Raw genomic sequence first — 26,368 nt, forward strand, 5'->3', positions numbered from 1 at the left:
GAAGGTTTGAGGATGCCAAATCCAAGAACTTCTTTCTCCCAGCTGAGAAAGGGATGTTGTATTTATCTGAATCAGGCACAAATTTATTCATCTTACCAGCTAATGCTTCAGTTACACAAACTTGACATTATCCATTATATCATGATTGAACAGAAAAAAGTATCTGGTCTTCACCATAACCTCTTGTGCAAAATTCCCCATCCGGAAAAAAATCTATTAGTGTCAGAACACCAAAGATGCATATCACTTTCTTCTCCCTTCAAAATTCATTAAAACAAAGGTTCAGCTACACTCAATAGTCTAAAAGATCAGTACCTCAACACACAACGCCCACATTAGTGTTCATTTTACATTGTTGGTTTCAGTCAAACGTGAAAACTTTCTCCACAGCCACAGGTTCCTTTGATGTTAGGATTGTGGAATACAAATTCACTAGCGAGTTTATTTTCAGTATAGTCCATTTCTGTTCCTAAAAGTGTCAACTGTGCCTTCTTTTCAATGAATATTCGAACACCTGTAAGAGAAAATGAAAAGCTAATATATACTTATTACCATGGGAAAAATAGCACATAGGCCTCCTCTTTATACAATACATCTCACCGTTACCTCTGGAATCTCCCAAGGATCTATCCTTTACCCCTTTTTCTCATCTGCATGATGCCCCTTGACATCATCCAAAAATCCAATGTCAGGCTGCACACGTATGCCAATAACACCTAACTCAGGGGTGGGAGAACTACAGCTTGTAGAAGCTTTTCATCCAACCCTAGAACTGCAATAAGCTGGAAAACTTTGCCAGGTCATCCAGGGGTCCAGGAAATATTCTCAGGAACACGAATCAGACTTTGAAGAGGAAGGTACTCAGATTACCTGTTTTTACCTGTATAGAGTGACCTTTGATGAATGACAACCTGAAGTGATCCAAGGTAAGCCAAGAGCGGTGGCAGGAGGAAGGTGTTTCGTGAGATGGAGTGCAGCTGCCATGTGAGGAGGAGAACATGGAGGAGCATTACAAGCAACATAATGATTTACAATGTAACTAGCCCCTTGTCTCCTGATTGCTGTTGACTTAGAGTTAAGTACTGGAACAGATTTAACTGAAGTGGTTTAAATTGTCAGCGGGCACAAGTATAAGTACGTTATAAAATTTACCAGCAACTACCTATCAAATATTTAAATTGATCTGGCAAACATTGATACTCTTTCGAGTTATCAACAGTCACAGATTGCAACTCTTTTGAGTACAATCACAGTTCTTGGTTTCCGGGAGTGGGACATGAACCCACAACCCTCTGATTCAAAGGCGAGGGTGCTATGAACTGAGCCACAGCTGACACCTCCGCAAACATTGATGTTGTACTGATTTCAATATGTACTTAAAAAAAGGCAGTCTATATCCTAGTTCAGATGGTTCTTGCTTCCCATTAACTAGCGGCTACAGACAGCTCGTGAACTCTTTTACTCTCTTCTCACCCTACGTCTTCTTGAAATCCGTGCAGTGAGCTTCACCAAGTTCATTCTTTTTATTTCCTGCAGCCAGGCACTCTCCCTGTGCTGTCATGTATCTGTCAATGCTTACGTTAACTTACATTACACGAATCGTGGTCACAACTCTTAGTCATGACCCAAACAGCATATCCTTAACACATCAACAATACATCCATACATGTGGTTCTAGTAAATTCAAGCCATGCAGGCACACTTCCTTACACATCTAAAAATTAACTCTTCAACTACCATGAACTCATACAAAATACACAAATAGGAATTCATAACAAAGTATAAAAGTTAAAAAAAGTATTAAAGAAGTTCACATTTCTTACAATACACTCTTATCAATGACTTCCCCTCAATCATAAGGTCAGCTGAAGACTGTCATTACTGCTGCTAGGGAGGGAGTTCCAGGATTTTGATCTGGTGACAGTGAAGGAACGCAATATATTCCTAAGTCAGGGTAATGCATGACTTGGAGGAAAATTGCAGGTGATGGTGTATCCATGTACCTGCTGCCCTTGTTCTTTCTTCTAGGTGGTAGCGGTCATGGGTCTGGAAGGTGCTGCCACAAGTTGTTGTAGCACATCATGTGAACGATATACAGTGCTGCCATGGTATGCTGGTGTAGGAAGGAGTGAGTGTTTAAGGCAGTACATGTGGTGCCAATCAAATGGATTGCTTTCTCCTGGAAGGTGTTGAACTCCTTGATTGTTGTTGGAGCTGCACTCATCCAGCCCAATGGGGGATATTCTATCACACTCCTGACTTGTCCCTTGTAGATGCTGGACAGTCTTTGGGGAGTCAGGAGGTGAACTACTTGCTGCAGAAGTCCCAGCCTCTGACCTGATCTTGTAGCCACAGTATTTATGTAGCTGGTCCAGTTAAATTTCTGCTCAATGGTAACTTCCAGGATGTCGATGGCATGGGATTCAATGATAGTAATGCCATTGAATGTTGAGGGAATGACTCTCTTATTGGAGACAGTCATTACCGGGAACTTGTGTATCATGTGTGTTACTGGCCACTTATCAGCCGAAGACTGAAAGTTGCCCAGGTCTTGGCACGTGAAGGCAGAGATTGCTTCAGTATCTGAGGAGTCACACACGGTACTGAACATTGCTGATTGCACAAACATTTCACACACTGACCTTATGATTGAGGGGAAGTCATTGATAAGCAGCTGAAGATGGCTGAGCCTAGGAAACTCCCCAGAGGAACTCCTGCTGCGATGTCCTGGGGCTGAGATGACTGACCTCCAACAACCAAAACCATCTTTCTTTGTGCTAGGTATGACTCCAGCCCGTGGAAAGCTTTCCCCCCCACCAATTCCCATTGATTTCCATTTTACTTGGGCTCCTTGATGCCTACACTGCCAAATCCTGCCTTGATGTCAAGGGCAGTCACTCTTACCTTACCTTAGGAAGTAAGCCCCTTTGTCCATGTTTGCACTATGGTTCTAATGAGGTCTGGAGCCATGTGGTCCTGGCAGAATCCAAACTGAGCATTGGGGAACAGGCTATTTGAGTAAATGCTGCTCGATAGCACTGTTGACAACACTTTCCATCATTTTGCTGAAGATCGAGAGTAGATGGAACGGTAATTGGCCAGATTGTCTAGTTATGTCCTGCCCACAAAAAACAATTTTCCATATTATCTGGTAGATGTCCACATTGTATCTGTACAGGAAAGCTTTGGATAGGCATGCTAGTTCTGGAAGAAATGTCTTCAGCGCCACAACCAGAGTATTGTTGGGACCCATAGCCTTTGCTGTATTCAGTGTGTTCAGACGTTTCTTGATATCATGCTGTGCAAATTGAATTAGCTGAAGACTGTCATTTGTGATGCTGGGGACCTCAGATGGATTATCCACTTGGTACTTCTGACTGAAGATGGTTGAAAACGCTTTAGCCTGTCTTTTGCAGAGATATGCTAAGCTCCACCACCAATGAGGCTGGGGAAAATGTGTGGAGCCTCCTCCTCCTGTTAAATGTTTACCACCATTCACACCTGGGCGTGGCAAGATTGCAGAGCTTTGATCCATTGGTTATGAGATCACTTAGCTGTGTATAGCATGCTGCTTCTGCCATTTAGCTTGTATGCAGTCTTGTGTTGTAACTTCACGAGTTTGGCACCGCCACCTTCTCAAGAGCAATGAGGGATGGGCAACAAATGCTGGCCTTGCCAGAGATGCTCACATTCCATGAAAGAATAAAAAAAATTACAATGCTTGGTGGTGTTCTCCCAAAACCAAGACTGCTACTTCCAAATCCATATCTTCACCCCTATCTGCCCCTGCTTCATCTTATCTGCTTCTGAATTCCTCATCTATGCTCCAATTACATCTGGGCTCAACTATTCCAATGCTTTGCTGCCTATATCCAACTTGCACCAAGTTCCATTCACCTGTCACCTGGTGTTGGCTGACCTTCATTGTTTCCCAATATAGCAATGCCTTGCTTTTAACATTATCCTTATTTTCAAATATCTCCATGGCCTCAGCGCTCCTTCAACCCCACAACCATCCAACATTTTTCATTTCTCCAATTCTGGCCTCTTGCACATCCTTGATTTTAAGGGCTTCATCAATAATCACTCTGCCTTCAGCTGCTTGGGCCCTTAGATCTAGAGTTAGTTCTATTAACCTCTCCACCACCTTTATAGTACCCCTTAAAACCTATCCTTTTGGTCACCTGTCCTAACTTCCCAAGTGACTTTGTGTCAAATCTTTTTGAAAGCACTCCTCTGAAGTGATTTGGAATATTTTACTATGTTATAGGTACCATATAAATGCAAATTGTTGTAGATTTATATAATCCCTAGTTACAAATATTACATTTAACCATGACATGCCCAATCAATGCACTTGTCCTTTGCTATCATGCTGGTGTTTGCTAATTTTGAATTGCTGAAAACCTCATTATTTAGGCCAAAACTGAAATACTGCCTGGTATTTTTTTTTAAAACTATTCATTCGTGGGTTGTGGGCTTCAGGCTAGCGTTTAATGCCCATCCCTAATTGCTCTTCAGAAGGTGGTGGTGTGCTGCCTTCTTGAACCACTGCAGTCCAGGTGCTGTAGGAACACCCACAGAACTGTTAGGAAGGGAGTTCCAGTATTTTGACCCAGCGACAATGAAGGAACTGCAATGTAGTTCCAAGTCAGGATGGTGTGTGACTTGGGAGGTGGTGGTGTTCCCATGCATCTGTTGCCCTCGTCCTTCTAAGTGGTAGAGGTTGTGGGTTTGGAAGGTGCTGTCGTAGGAGCCTTGGTGAGTACTGGTATGGTACTTCCATGATTCCCAGGAATTAATGTGATGGTTATGAAAAAAAAGAATAATTCTTTTAGAATTGCAACAGAGGAAGTCAAGGGCAGGCAGAAACTCAAGTAAAGGTTTTCAAAATAGAGAAAGATTTGAGAGAGTAAATTGTTTCGTTGGTTGTAGAAAAAGTAATAAAGAGGCATAAGCTTAGGATCATCACTCAAAGGGCTTGGACAGGGGGGTGGGAGGTGTCAGAGTTTCCAAGTAGCATTATTGGAATCTGGAAGACATTACCACAAGAAGCTACTGAGGCTATATATTTAACATGTTGAACTAAATCAGAGGAATATAAAAGGAACACAGGGAAAGAACAGTGAAACAGAATTATGGTCAATTGAAAAGTTAGCACAATGCAGGTGTAAAATCTGCATGGGCTTCCTGTGTGCTATAACTCTACAGTGCAAAAATAACAAAGACAATCTGTAAAAATCTGACAATACTATGCTTAAGTTATAGCAACATCAGTGTAATATTTGTATGAAACAATTGAGGGGTAAGGATTTACATTACAAGTTGAGTTAAATCAAAACTGATTTTTATTTGGACTCAAATGATATGAAAGGTTCACCTGTCTCAACGTTTTTCTGTTGTAGTATATATAGACATGTCAGGGATGCAAAGTAACTTTGTATAACGTGAGGTTTAAGCACATGGATTGCAGATTTAAAAAAAAAGGTTCCTTTATTCGACCAACATCAAAACTGTATAAACTGTCAAGGGAAAGCGCAACTCCAAGAAACAACTATTTACAGAGTATTCAGTGCTGATCCTCTAGATCTCTGTCTAGTTGGGGCCATGGCTCCTCAGTACAGCAGTCACCAGGCTTGCCCTGTTCCCCTCTTCTCCCCACGAGGCTTCTCAGACTCAGGAGTGCTGCCAGTCAGTCTGACTAGGTCCCAATTCCCCTCCTGTCTCTTCAGCCACCTTCAGGAGTTTCAAGCTGCCTGAGGTCCCTGCCACACTGTCACTCAAGTGCTAGTTTTGTCCTGGATGCTTTCTCCTTTCCCTCACGGCCTTTTGCTCCATCCCTCAGCTTGTCAAAGGCACTGCTCCCTATAGGGAGTGCGTCACATGAGCCGACCAGTACCCCTGCCTGGTGTTCTCCCCCATCATCGCCACCTGCTGCCAGAAGCCCTCCCTCATTTGTGCTTTTGATCAAGTGTAAAAACCTTTTGCATTTGCAAAACTTTGATATTTAATTAAATCAATTTTCTTAAAGTCCCAAATTTCACAAATTAAACCTGGAACACTATTTTCAACAGTTTGGTTCCGGACTAGGTAGGTGAGTCTTACACTTAGCTGCATTAATCCCTCCGGGGCCTCACACCTCCACACCTCTGTAATCTCCTCCAGTCCCACAACCTTCCGAGATATCTGTGCTCCTCTAATTCTGGACTCGAGCATCTTCAGTTTTAATTGCTCCACCATTGGTGACAGTGTCTTCAGCTGCCTAGGCCTTAAGCTCTGGAATTCCCTTCCTACAGTTCTCCATCTCTCTACCTCACTTTCTTCCTTTAAGACACTCCTTAAATCCAGCTTTTTGACCAAGCTTTTTGTCATCTGACCCAATACCTCATGTGACTTGGTGCCATACTTTGTTTTGTAATGCTCCTGTGAAGTGCCTTGGGACGTTTTATTATGTCTATATAAATAAGTTGCCGTTATTCAGACTCTGCTTGATTAGCAGAAACAACTGAATTGATAAAGTATAGAACCTTTACACATAAAGCCTCAAACCACACTATGACAGAAATTTATGGAACTTTCTATGCAAAGATTTAACTACAAAATCAACCATAAGTCTGAAAGGTCACAGACCCCGAAGCCTTAACCCTTTCTATCTCCACAGATGCTGCTAAACTTGAGTATTTCCAGCACTGTTTTTATTACATAAATCTGCACTTAAAGCACAAGCTAAATATTCCCATACACTTGTTCAAACACATACATTTTTTTGATGGAAGGGGATTACAATGAAGTACTATGTGACAAAAAGTAACAAGCATTTTTGTAGCTGTTATTGATATGACAAAAAAGGTGATTTTCCAGAAAATATTAAAGCCTCACAAACTTTTCATTGAAGCGTGCACTAATTTCAATAAATAGCAATCAAACCTATGTACTAATCTCATTCCTCCCCCAAATAAATCAATGGTTATAAGGGTTATATTCAGCATAGACTTTCAGTAATAGGAGCCTTTTTTAAAAGTGGTTATTTATTAGTGATCGTGCCAAATTTGCACGCTCTACTTCAGTAGCTACCTTGATTAGTGTGGGGTTACAAGTATGATTGTCAGTTTCTTCATATAGGATACATCTGGAGATTGATTTGTAAAGCTGTTCAAGTGTGCTTGAAAAACTTCAGTTCAATGAATGATACATTTCCTAATCTTGCCTAATCATTTCCTAATATTTTGACTTTTTTAAAAAAAGGCTGAGGAAGAAAGAGTTCAACTGGACCTTGATGAATGGTATTTTATGGTTTTGACTTTTTGGTTTGTATGGCTGATTTGCAAAAGCTTGTCTTTTTTAAAATTTTGTGCAACTTTCTAAATTTAATACTGGGAAGATTGAGAACATAAACCCGAAGCTAAAATTATCAATAGTAATGAAATGTGGATTTATAATGCAAACATCAGTGCAATGGAAATAATAATAGCATTGACAAATATTAAAACAGTGACTGATTGGAGATGCCTTGTTTGAAATAAAGACAACATTTTTAATATTTCCTTTGAGAGATATCCGGTCACTAATTTCATTACCGTGTTATTTGTATGTTCATGACATATAGATGAAAAAAAAATTGCCCTTGGGAAGGTGATGGTGAGTTGCCTTCTTGAACTGCTGCAGTTCCAGTGATGTAGATACACCCAGTGCTGTTAAGGAGGGTGTTCCAGGATTTTGACCAAGTGACAGTGAAGGAACGGTGAAATATTTCCAAGTCAGGATGGTGAGTAGCTTGGAGGGGAACTTCCAAGCGGTGGTGTTACCATGTGTCTGCTGCCCTCGTCCTTCTAGATGGTAGTGGTTGTGGGTTTAGAAGGTGCTCCCTAGGGAACCTTGGTGAGTTTCTGCAGTGCATCTTGTAAATGGTACACACCGCTGCTACTGTTCGTCGGTGGTGGAGGAGGGAGTGAATGTTTGTGGAAGGAGTGCCAATCAAGCGGGTTGTTTTGCCCTGGATGGTGTCCAGCTTCTTGAGTATTGTTGCAGCTGCACTCATCCAGGCAAGTGGAGAGTATTCTATCACACTCCTGACTTGTGCCTTGTAGACAGTGGACAGGCTTCGGGGAGTTAGGAGGTGAGTTACTTGCTGCAGGATTCCTAGCCTCTGACCTGCTCTCGTAGCCACAGTAATTATATGGCTAGTCCAGTTCAGTTTCTGGTCAATGGTTAAATGCAAGAAGAAAATTTGTTAAGCAGTGTGTATTTTTAAAACTTATTTTGAATTAACAGCCTTATTTAATTGTTGCAGATACCCTTTTGCTATCCTTATGACATGGCTCAGAATTCCAAACAGAGGAAAAATAACTAATGCTCTATATCAGGATTTATTTAGTGAATATCTGCTTCACCAGACAACTATAAGCTATGGATAGTCAAACATGGCATGAATATCTGATTTTACATATAAAGTTTTCTCCATCACATTCGTTCAAATTGTTAATTCCAATATGCAAGAAAACTTGAGAGCTGTTTTATTATTTATTAAAAAGTTTCATAAAATAGATTAATCATGTTGACTCAATCTAATGTTGTTAAACTTTTACTTCCACTCAATTTCTCTGGAAGTCCGATTCATATTTATAGCTCAAGATATATAATCCATCAGTACTCTGATGTCAATCACGGAAGTCAGAGTTATTGTTCCAAAGTAAATAATTGACATAAGTTTATTAATTTGGGGCATACTCACTCCCAGATTACTTCATGCATAGGTTAAATTTTGGTTCACTAAGAATGGGCTTGGCTGCCTAAGCAATCCTTTAAGCTGCAAATAAGCAAAGTATCTGGCAAACGCTGAAATCATAATAACAAAATGTTTTATAGGTTGATCTAACTACTGCCATCTGTGTTCAAGTCAGTTGGAATAAACAAATTCAAATGTTAAATGTTAATTTCCTTTAGATCATATTTCATTTCATTGAGTGTTCTCAAGTATAAGAAAATTATACATTTCTATGATTTAGCAGGTGCAATATTATTGTGAAGATTTTAAATATTGATTTCATCATGCAGTGTTTAACTAATTCATATGTAAATTAATAGGTATCTGCATATAGCTGCAATTCCATGCCGTGGCACAATGAAGAGCGAGCCTGGGAATTAACAAGGAATGGGCTTCATGAAGGTACATGCATTACAATCTTCTTAGGCAGCCCATCAGTATCGAGGATGACTTACTTCCATGACAGTTCAATGGACTCCGAGATGGCTGATAAGTCCAATGTGTGATCTGCAGGTTTGCCACATGTGGGGCAGGTGGTGCATGAAGGGTTGAGTAGATAGATTGTTTGGAGGATTGTGGTGCCTTCCCCATTTTGGTCACAAGCCAGGATCTTCCCTGAGTTTTTGACTTCTTCAGGGATGTTTTGAGGACATCCCTAAAGCATTGCCAATGCCCTCCTGGGAATCTCCTGTCGCAACTGAGCAGTTGCTTCGGGAGCCTGGTGTCAGACATACGAGCGGCATATCCTGGATGCTGTACAAGTTGGCTTGGGAGACGACGCTGTTGTTTAACCACCTTTCTTGCTACCAGATTTGGAGAATCTTGTGAAGGCATCGCTGGTGGTACTTCTCTGGACCTTTGAGGTGCCTGGTGTAGAGTATCCAAGTCTCCGAAACATATAGGAGCACGGGGATTACTGCTGTCTGGTAAACCATGACCTTAGTCCCAGGTTTGAGATCCTGGTCCTCAAATGCCCTTTTCCTCAGTTGGCCACAGGCTGAACTGGCTTTCTGGGGGCAAAGATGAATATCATAGTTATATCTGCCTTCTTCGAGAGGAGCTTGCAAGATACGGAATATGATTCATGTTTTCCAGGATCTAGCCCTTGATCTTGTCGATGGGAGGAGGTGTTTTGCTGTGGGAGCTAGTTGGAAGAGGACCTTAGTTTGCTAGGTGTCAAGTTAAAGGTCCATTTTCTCATGAGCTTCATAGAAGGAATTGATGATGACCTGGTGCTCAGTTTCGAGTGAGTGCGCACACAAGAGTAATTTACATACTGAAATTCTATGACTGAGATTGAAGTGGTTTGTTTTGGATTAAAGGCTGCATAGATTGAACAGATTCCCATCTATTCTGTAGATCCACACCTGTGGGTAATTTGCTGGAAATGAGGTGCAGTACTGCAAGAAGGAAAATGGAGAAGACAGACCATTTGGTAATCGACATGCAACAACCATCTTATGTTAAAAAAAATACATGCAGGCATCTTCCACTCATTCAAATGAAGATTGAGACCTGGAACATCAGGACCTTTATGGACAACCCCAGAAGTATTGTACCGCACCGCCATCATAGCGTGGAAACTTGGGCACTTCGCCATCTCCATCCTAAGTGGCTTGCGACATGCAGAAGGAGGTCAACTGAAGGACCAAGGCAGTGGGTACACCTTTAGCTAGTAGGGCCTTCCAGAAGAGGAACAATGCCTCCACGGGTGGACTTCACCATCAAAAAATGAGCCTCAGCTGTGGGATAAGTAAGTACCTCATGACTGCTTGGCTCAGCCTAACGAGGAATCAGCATGCCACTGTCATCAGTGCATATGCACCTACACTTGGGAGGTGTCAGCTGTGGCTCAGTTCATAGCACCCTTGCCTTTGAATCAGAGGGTTGTGGGTTCATGTCCCACTCCCGGAAACCAAGAACTGTGGTTGTACTCAAAAGAGTTGCACCTACACTTGGTGGGCGAGGTGTCAGCTGTGGCTCAGTTCATAGCACCCTCGCCTTTGAATCAGAGGGTTGTGGGTTCATGTCCCACTCCCGGAAACCAAGAACTGTGATTGTACTTGAAAGAGTTGCACCTACACTTGAGGCAACAGATCCCCAAGGATTGATTCTACACTGACCTTGAACAATCCCTAGCCTGAGTCCCAGCAGGTGACAAACCGATACTCCTCAGAGATTTCAACACAAGAGTCGGGAAAAATACAAATCTCTAGAAAGGTGCGATAGGCAAGGAAGGAGTAGGGGTAACAAACTCCAACAGAGTCCTCCTCCTCCTTAAGAAATGTCAAAGACATGACCTTATCATAACCAAAATCTTGTTCCGCCAGCAAGACAAGCACAAGACCTCATGGCAATGCCCATGGTCCAAACACTGACACTTGCTTGAATATGTCACTTTTCGAGCAAGGGAATGCAGAGATGTGCATATCACCCGGGCCATGACAGGTACTGATGACTGCTGGTTTGATCACCGCCTTATCCAAATTACCATCTCCATCAGCATGGACCCCAAACAGCGAAGGTAACAGAAGCAAAGCTGCAAGAAAAGTAAAATCAAAGGCCTCCAAGATCCAGCTAAGATGGCCTTTTCAGGCAGCACCGCATTGCCAACCCCTCAACCTTCAGCCACCAGAATCGAGTGTGCCCATAGTACCTGGTCGACCCTAAGGTCCAGCATGACAAGCGTCCGCAAAGAGGTCTTATGTCTTTCTACCAAGAAACATCATGACTGGTTTGATGAAAATGACCGAGAGTTACAGGACCTAATCAAAAGCAAGCACAAAGTTTTCATCAACTGGAAACTTCACCACAGCTCAAGTGAAAAGCAGCAGCCTGAGAAGCAACTGAAGGCAGCAGTACAGCATAAAACTTGAGACAAAGAACAAATAGAGGGTAGCAAGAGCGTGGGAGATCCAACAACTTGCGGAAACCCATGGCATGCACTGTTTTTTCAGCGCTGTCAAGATGATCTATAGCCCAAGTACTTAAGGGCCTAGCCCGCTGAGAACCTTTTGGCCCAACATGTGCCTGTGTTTAAACTCCACATAAACCCTTTCTCACCCATCTTCACCAAATCCCAACACCATCCTATTCCTTTCTTCATGTGTTTATCTAGCTTCTTCTAAATGCATCCAAGCTAGCCCATCTACAACAAGAGAGAACCTAACCATCTCCCCATGACACTTAACATTACCATTGCTGAAAACTCCAACGTCACACTATCAACATTCTGGGGGGGTGTGTGTGTGTGTGTGTGGTGAGGGCGGGGTTACCATTAACCAGAAACTTAGCTAGACCAGCCATATAATTATTGCCGCTAGAACAGCAGCTCAGAGCCCGAGAATTTATGGCAATAAACTCATCTCCTGATTTTCCAAAACCTGTCCACCATCAACAAGGTACAAGGGCACAAGTATTGGGTGTTATGGAATACTTCCCACTGGTCTGGATGAGCGCCGCTTTAACAACAAGCTCGACATCATCCAGGACAAAGTCTCCTAATTGTTGAACACAAGAAATAGGAGCCAGAGTAGCTTATATGGCTCCTCAAGTTCTGAAAGGTCATCCACCAGAAACATTAACTGTTTTTCTCTCTCCACAGATGCTGACTGATCTGCTGAGTATTTCCAGCATTTTCTGCTATTATAACCAGGAAAATCCATTTCCTTCCTTAAATTTAAGTGCTTCAAAGTTAATCTAGTCATTTTAGTCACAGTCAATTTTCTCAAGCAATTGACTGTACATAACCAGAATGACTGGACTAAATTTAAAGTTTCCATTCAGCACTCCCTTTTTGAGAGCAGTACGGGGATCCTCTAGCTCACATCAAAATAATCAACAGGCTAAGTAACTTCTCCTTTCGTTTTACTGTAGGCTGTTTGTTGCACCATAGATACAAATAAAGCAATTTAAATGGAATTCTAAATGCTTATAGACCTAAGGACATTAAAAATGAGTATAGATGTTATAGCAGTGGACTAGTAATCCAAAGGTTAAAAGTTTAAATTACACCATAGCAAGTTAAGAAACAGAATTCAGCAAATCTGATCATTTATGGGCTAGGACCAGAAAAATAATCACAAAAGATGCTGGATTATTGTAACAAGCTAATGTTCTTCAGGGAAAGTAACCTGCAATCCTTGCCTAGTCTGGCAGAGATCTAACTTCAGTCATAAAAACAGAAAATGCAGGAAAGACTGCAGAACTGACAAAAAGTCATCAACCAGAAAGATTAGCTCTGTTTCTCTCTCCACAGACGCTGCCTAATCTGCTGAGTATTTCCAGCATTTTAAGTTTTTATTTCAGATTTCCAACAACCATAGTATTTTGCTTTTGTATGACTCCAGTCATATTTGCTTGGCTCTTAACACCTTTAGGGCAATTAAGAATGAACAATTAATATTGCCATCCCAGTGTTATCCAAATTTCGAGAACGAACATGAAAACAAAGCTCCATAATCATTAGTGCAACAGATGTCAAGAAGTATTTCTTTAAAGAGGGCAATCAGCAGTTAGAATACAAGAATAGTTAAGGTCAAGACACAGGACTCATTTAAGAAACAGATTTTGTAACTGGAAGACAGTAGAGTTCATATTCTGGAAGGACAGCATTAAATAGGCCAAAAGGATTTTCTGCATCCCAAATCTATCATGTGACTCCCATTAACAGTACATTTGACTAAGTGACATTGCAAAGACCAGCTATTGAGAGTCTGATTAGTTGGCACATTGCAAAGACAAGCCATTGTGAGTCTGAATAGTTGCCACATTTGCAAAGACCAGCCATTGAGAGTCTGAATAGCTGCCACAATGCAGTTGCATTGGGCTTTGCATTGATTTCAGTGCAAAACATGTTCTATTTTGAGCTTTATTTTATTTTGCAGACCTCATTTTTAGGCACCCAAATAGGTTATATACTGCAGGAAAGCTGCAGAAAGTAATAGTACAGGTTACTTTAACTTCTACTGAAACATTTTCGGTAAGATTTTAAAATGTGAGGAAATATAATGCAGATTAAGGTCTAGACCAGGTGCTTCAGTATTTACAATATACGACAGGTATTTAGAATAAAATACAGAAACTGATAGAAAATAGTTGAGTGTATATAACTAGTGCACTTACCATCCTGGATTACCTCTTCATCTGATTCTCTTTTCTCTTTTGTGTATTCTAAAGTATAGGACAGACCATTGCATCCTCTAGTTCGAACTCCGATCTTCAATCCAATCTATCACAGAATTACATTTTGTAAAAAATCAAGCTGTTCACTTCCCTAATTACATTGCACTGTCCTATAAGAAACATTTAAAACACTTTATGATTAATAGATATTCTGCAAGGTACCTTACCCTTTTAATCAATCATGCCCAACACTGCAACCATTGCGGATACCAAAAAGCTTACATTTCAGTCAAGGGCAGAGCCAATTTCACACTCACTCTATATTTCTAATTTTTTTTCCATCTTATTTTTTTTTAAAAAAGATCTTAAAATAGTTCTTTGCATTCAGATGATGTTTCTGGTTGTTGAAGGCCAGTCATCTCAGCCCCAGGACATTGCTACAGGAATTCCTTAGGGTAGTGTCCTAGGGTCGCTTTGTTAACAACCTTCCCTTGACCATAAGGTCAGAAGTGGGGATGGATGATCACTGATGATTGTGCAGCGTTCAGAACCATTTGCAACTCCCCAGATACTGAAGCAGGCCACTTGCAGCAAGGCCCGGACAACATTCAGGCTTGAGCTGTTAAGTGGCAAGTAACATTCGTGGTCATTGCCTAGTACTTATGTGGCATCTTGATGAGAGATAATTTAACCATCTCCCCCTCACTTTCAACTGCATTACCATCACTAAAACACCCACCATAGACATTGAGGTTACCACTGACCAGGAACTTAACTGGATCAACCATATAAATACTATGGCTACAAGGTCAGGTTAGAGGTTGGGAATTCAACAGTGAGTAACCTTCTAACTCCCCAAAGCTTGTCCATCATCTACAAGGCACAGGGGAGGAGTGTGATGGAATACGCACCACTTGCCTAGATGAGTGCAGCTCCAACAATCCTTAAGTAGCTCGACCATCCAGGACAAAGCACTTGTTTGACACCCATTCACCACCTTAAACATCCATCCTTTCTACCACTAGAAGTGGCAGCAGTGTGCACCATCGACAAGATGCACTGCAGCAACTCACCAAGCCTTCTTTGACAGCACCTTTCACACCTTTGTCTTCTACCACTTAGAAGAACAAGGGCAGCAGACGCACGGGAATACCATCAACTGCAAGTTCCCCTATGAGCTGCAAACCATCCTGACTTGGAGCTGTATCACTATTCCTTCACTGTTGCTGGGTCAAAAATCTGGAACTTCTTTCTGAACAGCATTGGGATGTACCCGCACCACATGGACTGCAGCAGTTCAACATGGCGGCTCACCACCACTTTCCCAAGGGCAATTTGTGATGGGCAAAAAATGCTGGCCTTGCTAGCGAAGCTCACATCCGATGAATGAGTAAAAAAGGTATATACTAACTGTAAAGCAGCTTTTAATTCATTTTAAGTTGTAACACTTAAATCATGAATTTACCCTAATAATCTGAATAAGAGCCAGGGTTTCTCATTAAGGAGAATGCAAACATGATTTGAGAATTAATAAAGATTTATTCTTGGGACAAGTACAAAAGAGTACAAGATGCTACTAAAGGAAAGTTAAAATAAATGTTACGTTACATAAGTATTTAGTATCACTATATAACCTGTCCTGTGAAGAAAAGCTTTCCTTAAGAAATAAAACACTCATTCTTGTTTTTGAAACATTGCCCATCTTTTCCCTATTATGGGCTGGCAGGCAAGAATGATATATACCTGATGATACTTACGTATTCAGGCTTTTCCTGAAGCAGCTGTTTAATTTTATTAACAGCTAAGGGAGTCTAGGTAAGGAGAAAAACAAGTTTAAACGTTTAACAATGATTTCAATTTTAACATCACGATTTAAAAATTTATCAAAATGATCACATTAAACTCCATTTACTGTACAGAAAATTTGGGAACTCTGGATATTTCTCATATTTCCTCAAGGGAAATCATAACTAATCAGTTGGAGACCAGAACTAATTTTTTTTACTAGTTCCCACCTATTTCCCACAATTGAATTTATCCATTTCCTTCCAATCCCAAAGCCTACTCAAAGCTGTAATCATTACTAGTTTGAAAATGGTGTAGATTAATGGGATACAAACACAACAATCCTTTAAAGAGGAGGCATGTTTTCTTTTCATTGTGCTGGATATTTGACATGCATGGAAATCCATCCCATATTAAGTGTCTTCAAACCAATTAACTAAAAAAATTCTTGCAAATTTTTATTTGCTGGATGGTCTCCCACTGTAATCATTACTAGTTTGAAAATTTGAAAATCTGTAAACTTGAAGTCGTCCAAAACTCTGCATCCATGTCATAACTTGCACCAAGTCATGTTCCACTGTCACTCCTGTGCTCCATAATCTACATTAACTTCTGGTTAAGCAAAGTTTGATTTTAAAATTCTCATCCTTCAAATTCCTCCATGGCCTCACCCTTCCCTATTCTCAGTAATCTCTTTCAGCTCCACAACCCTCCAAGATATCTGCACTCCTTTAATTCTGGCCTCTTGTGCATTCCTGATTTTAATTTCTCCACCAATAGTGGCCATGCTTTCAGCTTCCTAGGTCGCAAGCTCTGGAATACTCTTCCCATACCTCTCTGCCTTAATTTCCCACATTAAGACACTCCCTAAAACTTACTTTTTGACAAGGCTTTTTGTCATCTGACCTATATTTCCTCGTGTGGCTCACTTTGTTTTATAATGCTCCTAATGAAGAGGCTTGGCACTTTTTATTATGTTAAAGGTGCTATATAAGTTGTTACTGTTGCCAATAATGAATGCACACTTAGGGGCTCACCCACTTATCCAAGGCCAGAGATCTAAGGCGCAGGTTGGCAGAACCAGTGATGAGGAACCTATTGGCGAATCAGTTAAAACTGCAGTTTACCAGCAGAGAGCACTGGTATGTTTCCTGCTGCTTGTCTAGCTCCTTGTATGATCATTGGTTTGTAGAGTTATTTCGGCCTTAAGTAGAAAGAGTTCTAGCCCCTCGTGACTAGTCTACACTTCAAATTCTTTTGATCAAATCACTAACAAGTTCCTGGAATACTGCAGACCTGTTTTCAGGTATCAGATTACTCATTGTGTTTATCAAAGAGGGATAACTTAATTTGAAATATCATTGGGGCTGTCATTCTGCAGCCATTTCAACCACAAAGAGACTAATCCACTGTCTTCAATGGGGAAAGACACATTGTTGACACTAGCTGGTCATTAGACAATTAACCAGCATGGATGTGAGCATCTTCCAGGCAAATGGCAGATAACAAGTCAACACAAGCAGCATGGTGAGCAGCACAAATGACCATACGAAGCATCAGCTTTAGGGGGAGACGGTAGCATAGTGGTATTGTCACTGGACTGGTATTCCAGAGACTCAGGGTAACCTGGGTTTGAATCCCACCATGGAAGATGATGAAATTTGAATTCAATGAAGTCTGATGATGACCATGAAACCACCTGATTCACTAATGTTCTTTAGTGTGCCTTCCTTTAGGGAAAGAAATCTGCTGTCCTTACCTGGTCCCACAGCAATGTGGTTAACTCTTTAAAAAAAAATGCCCTCTGAACAAGGGCAATTAGGGATGGGCCATAAATGAGGGCCTAGCCAGCAACGCCCACATCCCATGAATGACTAAAAAGAAAGGCTGCACTCTATCTAATCTGACTACAGCATGGACCTACATCACAACCTATAAAATTATGTATTCCCCTATTTTGCAAATGCAGAGCTTCAGCAACAGTTGCTTACCTCACTGCAACCCACTTATTTAAAAGTACTGAGTTCTAGCTATGTTTTCATATCTGGCCTTCAGATAATGTCTTCCAGCTGCAGTTATCCTGTTTCCATAGCTTTGACATCCTTCCTAAATTAATATGCTGAAAACTGGACAAATATTTTAAGTGTAGCTTGACTAGTGATTTAAATAGGATAAGCATATTCTCTTGGCTTTTATGTTTTGTACACTTATACAAGTTCCTATGAATTCTCAAGCCCCTCTGTTCAGCTTTTTTCAACTTTTACCATTTAGTATACATGTTCTCTCTTATTATTTCCACCACTTTCCTCTATATTTAATTTCAGTTACATTTGCCTGCATAATTTGTCTGTGCCCTTGCACAAGTACAGGTAAGGCTCACAGGCTTCAAAACCCAGAGAACATCTACCATGGCATCTCATGTGCCACAACAGGAGACCAAGCAGGCTGCCTCCAGATCAGGTGAAGCCACAGGGATAGTTTTTCATTACAGAAGTAACAGGATGTGCAACTAAGATATCTTCCCTTGCGCAAAGAGATTTGCTAGGGTGCTTAAAACAGATTAAATGTTTCATTACTGATTTTTATTCAACGAAAGCATAAATTTATATGAGCTTCTCGTTCTCGTGGCCTTCCTATCCTCCCTTACTTTCACCCTCTATGTAAACTTCCCAACTCATTTCATGGCCACACACTTGACCATGCCACCTCACATGGCTTCACTACTGCCATAGTATCAATCACAGATAAGGCCGTTTCTGATCTCTTCCTTGTATTGGTCTTCACCTATATCGCCTTCCCCCTCCCGACCCTACTTCCTTCTGTATTCATCCTGGAAAAAAACTCTTCCCCCATTTCACTTAGAACTACATTCTCAATATCTCAACTGCCTATACTTTGGCCCTTTGTTCACCATCCATTTCTGCAGCTACCATTCTGCTCAACCATACCCTCACTTTCACCTTTGATCCCATTAAAACCATTACTCTCTCGCACCCTGGCCCTTCTCTCGTCTCAGGTCTAAGTTAAAAGGGATTCAGACTTGATTGGATATGCTGGAGAACTGGTTTAGCCATTCACTGTCAAATCTGGCTGGACTAAATATAGAAAGAACTATTGGGTCCTGCTCCCAACTGCAAAAATTACTATTTCAGGATCATTCTGGAATGCCAAAATAACTCCTAGTTTCTTTTCTCTACTGTAAGCCATCTTCTTAAACTCCTCTCCCTCAACCTCACCTCCCATGTGCGAGAAACACATGGATCTCTTTGTAACAAAGACAGGGTAATCCAACTAGCAACCTCTGTCACTTCTGTCAGGGAGATACAATAATTTCCACAATGTTATTAGAATTTGTCAAATAGAGTAATAGTGAGGGGTGTGTGTGTGTGAGAGAGTGAGAGCGAGAGAGAGAGAGAGACTTAATTGGATTAAAGGCAGCTGGTCTGAAGGCTTTGATATAAACATGGGGGAAGTTTAGAATGCAAGGTAGAAGGACATTTGCATTTTTGAATAAACCAGACTAGATTGTTTTCAACAGTGTTTATTTTTCCCAAAGATTACTGGTAAAACTTAATGCTGCGAGAAGTTTTTATTATCAGGAAGATAAAGTCCAAAGAAATAGTGAAATAATGGGAATTTGCATTCAAAGGGGAAAATATGTATAAAGGAGCAAAGGTTGTGTTTAAGGGTAGGCATTCTAAGATCTTAGAAGTGTGAAAAGCCTTCAGCATCTATGCCTCAAGCTGCTGTCTTCAAAGGGCTGAAGTTAAGAAAACTCAGGTTTGAATTCAACTTGTTCAGGGTATCATGTTACTTTGCCTGGGTCCTTTAAAATCTGTGTGTCTCATTGTTGCCTTAATGAAAGTGTAACTGGGAGTTAGACTGATTAGGGGAGTTAGAAGTTATCATAGCAGTAATTTGTAGATCTATGTATGTATTTCAAAATCATTTCTCTTATTAATAAATGTTTAATCTAGTTTTGGAAAACCTAAAAGACTTGGTAGTCTTACTACTACTGAATTCAGGACACGCACCATGAAATTTATTCAAACTACAAAACAAGTCGTGGCAGTTGTTTCAAGTTTCCCTTTGGGATTTGAATAACTCAGCATTTACCATCAGCTGTGCCATAACATAGTTGGGGGCTCTTTGCGGCATATATTTGACATTCCTTGATTGGTTTGGAGTTGCTGAATCTTAAGGTTATGAGTATGAGAAGCACTTTGAATTCAGGAGTTGGTGTGAGGTTTTTTTTGAAGTGGTGAGACTGCAATATGGCTTTGGCAGTTGCTCAGACTTGTCTGGGAGTTGAAGTTATAACTTTGGCTAGTTTGCAAAAGGTAACTAAAGTTAAGTTACTGGAATTGGCAGATAAATTACAACTGGGGTTATCTGCAGTGGCTAAGGAAGCAGATATAATTGAAGGTATAGCACAGCATTTAAAGTTGGAAGTGATACCTGACACTAGTGAGCCACAGCTGGAGGTAGTGAGACTTCAGCTAGAAATGAAGAAGATGGAATTTGAACAAGCAAAGGAACTGACAAAACTTGAATTGGAGGCAAACAAAAAGGAAAAAGAATTGGAAATGAAAAAACTGCAACCAGAGGCAGCAGAAAAAGAAATGGAAAAACAGAGCTTATTTCAAAAATAAATGGATAAAGTGAAAACTTGATCTCCAGAGGGAAAAGTTAGCAACGGAAGAGAGAATGAAGGAAAGAGGCAAAGAATATTGGCCGAAAAAGTTGGATTTTAAAAAGGAGACATCAGATTCTGAGGAAAGTTCTGATGATGAAAAATCCTTTAACTTAAAACCCAGTAGGAAGTCTGGCATCTGTGATACTGGGGACCTCTGGAGGAGGCAGAGATGGCTCATCTACTTGTGACAATCTTCAGCCAGAAATGCCTTCAGCCTTATCTTTTGCACTAATGTACTGGGCTCCCCCATCATTGAGGATGGGGATATTTGTGGAGCCTCCTCCTCCAGTGAATTGTTTAGTTGTCCACCGCCATTCACAGCTGGATGTGGCAGGACTGCAGAGCTTGGATCTGATCAGTTTGTTATAGAATCACTTAGTGATGTCTATCACTTGCTGCTTCTGCTGATTGACATGCAAGTAGTCCTGTGTTGTAACTTCACCAGGTTGACACGTCATTTTAAGATATGCCTGGTGCTGCTCCTGACATGCACTCCTACACTCTTCATTGAACCAGGGTTCATCCCCTGGCTTGGTGGTAATGGTAGAGTGGGGGATATGCTGAGCCATGAAGTTGCAGATTGTGGTTAAGTACAATTCTGCTGCTGCCCAGTCTTGAGTTGTTAGATCTGTTCAAAATCTATCCCTTTAGCATGGTGGTAGTGCCACACAACACGTTGGAGGGTATCCTCAATATGAAGACAGGACTTTGTCTCCACAAGGATTGTGCGGTGGTCACTTCTACCAATATGTCATGGACAGAGCAGTGACAAGCAGGTTGGTGAGGATGAGGTCAAGTATGTTTTTCCCTCTTTTTGGTTCCCTCACCAACTGCCACAGACCCTGTCTAGCAGCTATATCCTTTAGCACTTGATCAGCTCAGTCAGTAGTGATGCTATCGAGCCACTCTTGGTGATAGGTATTGGAGTGCCTCACGCTGAGTACATTCTGTGCCCTTACCACCCTCAGTGCTTCCTCCAAGTGGTGTTCAATATTGTGGAATACTGATTCATCAGCTGAGGGTGGGCGGTGCATGGTAAAGAGCAGGTAGTTTCCCTGCCCGTGTTTGACCTGATGCCATGAGACTTCATCGTGTAAGAAATTGGGGTCTTGAATAAACAGATATTTTCTGCATAATATAACACCCCCTAAAAAGGCAACAAATTTTAAATAATCTGTGGAAACAGGCAAGGTCACTTAGTTCATGTTGTCACTCCTAAGTTAAGATGGCGTATTCTGTACCTCCTTATCTATGCAATTGTTTGAGGACGACCAGAATATGACCCTCAGCAAGATGCAAACTAATGGCTGACCTCAAGCAGGGTGATGCACAGGGGGGTGGTCATAAGCACCCTGACGTTTTGAGCACCTGTCCTGTATCCATTGGTCAGAATAGTTAGATAGATGATTGGGGCTGTTAGCTTACCCAGTGTAGAAAAAGGATATATAGATTGGTGGCATACTGGTGTTAGTGGGCTGAGGTGGCTCATTGGGCAGCTGCCTTCTTCAGGTGGAAGATGGACCAGAGGAGGAGGAAGGTCGAGAGAGCGAGGGAAGAGTTTCCTGACACTTTGACTAGAGTGTAGAATGCTGCTATCACAAGCTGTTACGGGTTTTATACTTTTTTCCTGTCTAATTAGTTAATGTATCATATCTAAACTGCTGTTTCTTAATGAACTCAACAAACTATCTTAAAATTACTTAATATCTATTTAGGTATTTGTGGTCCTGAACCCCGAAACTCCGGATTCGATGTGGAGGACTCCTAGTGCAACTCCCTCCCAACTGTATACCATTGTGCCGCCACCTCTGCATGGTGATGGTGGTGTCTGGGACATGATCTGTAAGTTACGACTTGGTGAGTATGTCAAGCTGTTGCTTGACTAGTCTGTGAGACCGCTGTCCAATTTTGGCATGTTAGTAAGGAGGACTTTGCAGGGTTGACAGGGCTGAGTTTGTGGTTGTCGTTTCCGGTGCCTAGGTCGATGCCAGGTGGTCCATCTGGTTTCATTCCTTTGAGACTTTTTAGCGTTTTGATACAACTGAGTGGCTTGCTTGGTTTAGAGTCAATGGTTTCATGGTCACAGGCAAGGAGGAGACAATGGTGATGTAACTGGACTAATAATCCATGAGCCAAGGCTCATGCTGTAGGGACATGGGTTCAAATCCTGTCACTGCAGCTGGTGGAATTTTAACTATTAATAAAAAACAAATCTGGAATTGAAAGCTAGTCTCAGTAACGGTGACCATGATCAATTGTTGTAAAAACCCACCTGGTTCACTAACGTCTTTTAGGGGAGGAAATCTGCTGTCCTTAGCCAGTCTGGCCTGCATGTGACTCTAGACCCACAACAATGTGGCTGATTCCTAACTGCCCTCTGAAATGACCTAGGAGGTCACTCAGTTAAAGGGCTATAGCGATGGGCATCAAATGCTGGCCTTGCCCGCAACATCTGCATTCCATGAATAATGAAAACAGTAATCCTAACAGTAACGTTAAGAGTCAACTAGGATGTCATATGACTTGTATAACAGTTGTTTTGTACAGTACTGCAGCAGGGTGGAAACCTGATTCGAGGAATTAAGCAAGGGGTTCCAGGAAATATGGGCATGGATTTTGGAGGTGACAAAACATTCAAGGACTTGAGAGAAGGTTTGGGGAGGGTGGGGGGAGGTGGAGGCAGTGGCGGTGATTGGAGATGGGGTTATTGTTAGTTTTTTAAAAAAAAGAAAGCCTTACATTTGCATAGCACCTTTCACGACCACTAGACATCTTGAAGCGCTTTACAGCCAATGAAGTATTTTTGAAATGTAATCACTATTGGAATATAGGAAATGATCCTGAATGATCTGATTGTGGCCTTAACTCCATTTTGCTGCCTAGCCCCTATATCCTTTGGCCCCTTGTCAATCAAAGATTTATCTAACTCAGACTTAAAAATATTCAATGTCTCTGCCTCCCTCTCTGGGGAACAGAATTCCACAGACTATAAGAAGGCACCGAGAGTGGTTCAAGAAGACGGCCTTCTTGGACAATCTTGGGATAGTGATGGAGAGCATAATCCAATAATGGTTAAAGCAGTCTAGTCAGATCTGGGGATATGAATGGTTAAACCAATTATTTGTCACAGATATTCCAGTTGCGAAGATATTCATGATGAATTAAAGGTAAAAGACTTGAAAATTGGGAATTTGAGAGTGCAGGAGCAAATGACTATGGGGAAAGAATTTACGTTCAGGGTCAGATACAGAAAGAAGTATTTTTGCTGAAAGGCCACCCACCCGAAACGTTAACTGTTTTTCTCTCCACATTTGCTGCCTTGACCTGTAAGTATTTCCAGCATTTTCTGTTTTTATTAGAAAAAGCGGGCTTGAGAGAAGGGAGGGGAGTGTGGGTAGCGAACGATACAATACTAATTAATACAAATACGAATCGTAGCGTATTTAAAAATAATTTCAAGAAGCGGGTGACGTTTATTCAATAGGACAGTTGTTACTTTGAAATCTACCGCTGGAGTAGCGGAAAAAGACGTAAGATTATCTAAACATCCCGAGTTGCAGTTTATGGTGGGAGGTGGACCACAGGAAAATAACTGAAGCTCTGCAACCACAACTCCCATTCGCCTGGGCCCCCGCGCGAGCCCACAGCCGCGTACCCGGGGCCCCCGCGCGAGCCCACAGCCGTTTACCCGGGACCCCCGCGCGAGCCCACAGCCCTGTACCCGGGACCCCCGCGCGAGCCCACAGCCCTGTACCCGGGGCCCCCGCGCGAGCCCACAGCCGTTTACCCGGGACCCCCGCGCGAGCCCACAGCCCTGTACCCGGGACCCCCGCGCGAGCCCACAGCCGTTTACCCGGGACCCCTGCGCGAGCCCACAGCCCTGTACCCGGGACCCCCGCGCGAGCCCACAGCCGCGTACCCGGGACCCCCGCGCGAGCCCACAGCCGCGTACCCGGGACCCCCGCGCGAGCCCACAGCCGTTTACCCGGGACCCCCGCGCGAGCCCACAGCCCTGTACCCGGGACCCCCGCGCGAGCCCACAGCCCTGTACCCGGGACCCCCGCGCGAGCCCACAGCCGTTTACCCGGGACCCCCGCGCGAGCCCACAGCCCTGTACCCGGGACCCCCGCGCGAGCCCACAGCCGTTTACCCGGGACCCCCGCGCGAGCCCACAGCCGTTTACCCGGGACCCCCGCGCGAGCCCACAGCCGTTTACCCGGGACCCCCGCGCGAGCCCACAGCCCTGTACCCGGGACCCCCGCGCGAGCCCACAGCCGTTTACCCGGGACCCCCGCGCGAGCCCACAGCCGTTTACCCGGGACCCCCGCGCGAGCCCACAGCCGTTTACCCGGGACCCCCGCGCGAGCCCACAGCCCTGTACCCGGGACCCCCGCGCGAGCCCACAGCCGTTTACCCGGGACCCCCGCGCAAGCCCACAGCCGTTTACCCGGGGCTGTCCAAGTGTGTGAAGATATTGGTGGTCTCACTTACCAAAGTAAGCGCTGCTCTGGTGGGGACCAGCCTTCTCTTGGCACTGACAGCTCTAATAGAGGCTCTTAATATGGAGCCAGACATATTGTAGAGAGCGGGGAGGGGAATGGAGGAGGACCTGGGAGAGAGAGAGAGAGAAGGGAGGAGAAAGTGAAGAAGGACAGACAGATGGGGCTATAGGACCTCACCCAACTGCAATATCGGATAATCTGATTGGTAATGACAATAATCAGCTCTGATTTCAGCCAATGAGAAAACTTCATGGTAAGACGTGTCCGTTTTGTCAAGGTTACAAAACCAAAACAAGTGTTATACAAGGGGGGTCAGTCAATGGGGCTGAATGGTCCTTTATAGAATTTAGCTCAGAATTTTTAGTTGTATATAACAATAATCAGAAGTGCTTCAAACTATCTCTGCTTAACCAGTAATTGTTGTTTTAAAATTACACTCTGGGTACGTTTTCCTTAACCCCTGATCCCCACATTAACCTCGGATATAAACCCCATCCCACCCTAACTCCTAATATTAACATCCTTATCCCCACCTTAATTCCTAATATTAACCCCGATCCCACCCTAATCCCTATCAACCTCCTAATAATCCCCACCTCACCCCTAATATTAATCCTCAATCCAAATACCCTAACCCCGATATTAATGACAATCTTAATAAATACTACACCAACAAGAGTTGTCAGTAGTTATGACATTGTATATGCAGTGATAGTAAAATTCGCTAGAGCCTTTTCTGCTCTAGGCAGTTCTGCTTTATCTTTTTTCCCCCTTTATTTTTAAATGTGCATTCGCTCTCATGGTCACAGCAAAATACGTTTTTGAAATTTTGCTGGTTTCGTGTTAGGTTAAAGAAGTAAATTGTGAATTTGTTATTTGCTTCTGGGTCTACCATTTCGTCAATGTAAATCACGTTTCTTTGTCGTAATTCAAAAGGAGCTCATTTTACAATTTTAACCTAATCCTATTGATTGTTTTCCGTTGGACACAACAGGGCAGAATATGGTCTGATAATACTAATGTCTGGTTCTTTGGTCTCATCTACTACTTCTGTGCCTCTCTCTGCTTTTCTCCCTACTATTTCATTACCTTATTCAAAGAAGTGAGCTTCCCAGGTATCCAATTTAGAAAATAGAGGTTTGCATTTATATAGTGCTTTTCACAATCTCCAAGATGTCCTAAAGTACTTTACAGCCATGAAATACCTTTGAAATGTACGGCTGAATTTTATCCACTTTGAAAATAACTGCTGGTTTGGACTAATTCGGGGTCCCAACCCCACACTTGCTGGCAGCATGCCTGCTGGCACAATGTCACAAGAGGCGACCTAATTAGTTGCCTCCAGGTGTGCCATTCAATTAACAACGATGGGCATATCCTTGTTCTTGGAATGACGACGACCCCACTGGCACAGGTGGGTGCTGCCGCTGTCAGAGGAGGCTGACAGGAAACCCCTACACAGAATGGCCTCCAGCCACAGCTGTGGCCTGCTGATCC

General features: G+C 42.5%; 1 protein-coding gene and 1 long non-coding RNA gene across 4 annotated transcripts in view; one reads left to right on the forward strand and one right to left on the reverse strand.

The window, feature by feature from the left end:
- LOC144696615 (iron-sulfur cluster assembly 1 homolog, mitochondrial-like) lies at positions 1-25,067 on the reverse strand. Of its 3 annotated transcripts, none has more exons than XM_078568133.1 (4): positions 24,861-25,059; positions 15,646-15,699; positions 13,889-13,994; positions 1-514 (listed from the first exon to the last, which is right to left on the reverse strand). In XM_078568133.1, exons 1-4 carry the CDS (start codon positions 24,942-24,944, stop codon positions 366-368), a joined length of 393 nt encoding a protein of 130 aa, XP_078424259.1. In that variant the 5' UTR covers positions 24,945-25,059; the 3' UTR covers positions 1-365. The 3 variants fall into 3 exon arrangements, with proteins under 3 accessions (XP_078424259.1, XP_078424278.1, XP_078424269.1); XM_078568143.1 differs by lacking the exon at positions 1-514 and adding an exon at positions 4,373-10,164 and having other exon boundaries at positions 24,861-25,067; XM_078568152.1 differs by lacking the exon at positions 15,646-15,699 and having other exon boundaries at positions 24,861-25,061.
- Positions 25,013-26,368, forward strand: part of LOC144696638 (uncharacterized) — a 53,807-nt gene continuing 52,451 nt past the window's right edge. The window contains exon 1 of the long non-coding RNA XR_013580217.1: positions 25,013-25,124. This is a non-coding gene — a long non-coding RNA (uncharacterized LOC144696638). The remainder of the gene's footprint in view (positions 25,125-26,368) is intronic.

Source organism: Cetorhinus maximus, chromosome 2, assembly GCF_964194155.1.
Source record: "Cetorhinus maximus chromosome 2, sCetMax3.hap1.1, whole genome shotgun sequence".
In the NCBI taxonomy this organism is placed as follows: domain Eukaryota; kingdom Metazoa; phylum Chordata; class Chondrichthyes; order Lamniformes; family Cetorhinidae; genus Cetorhinus; species Cetorhinus maximus.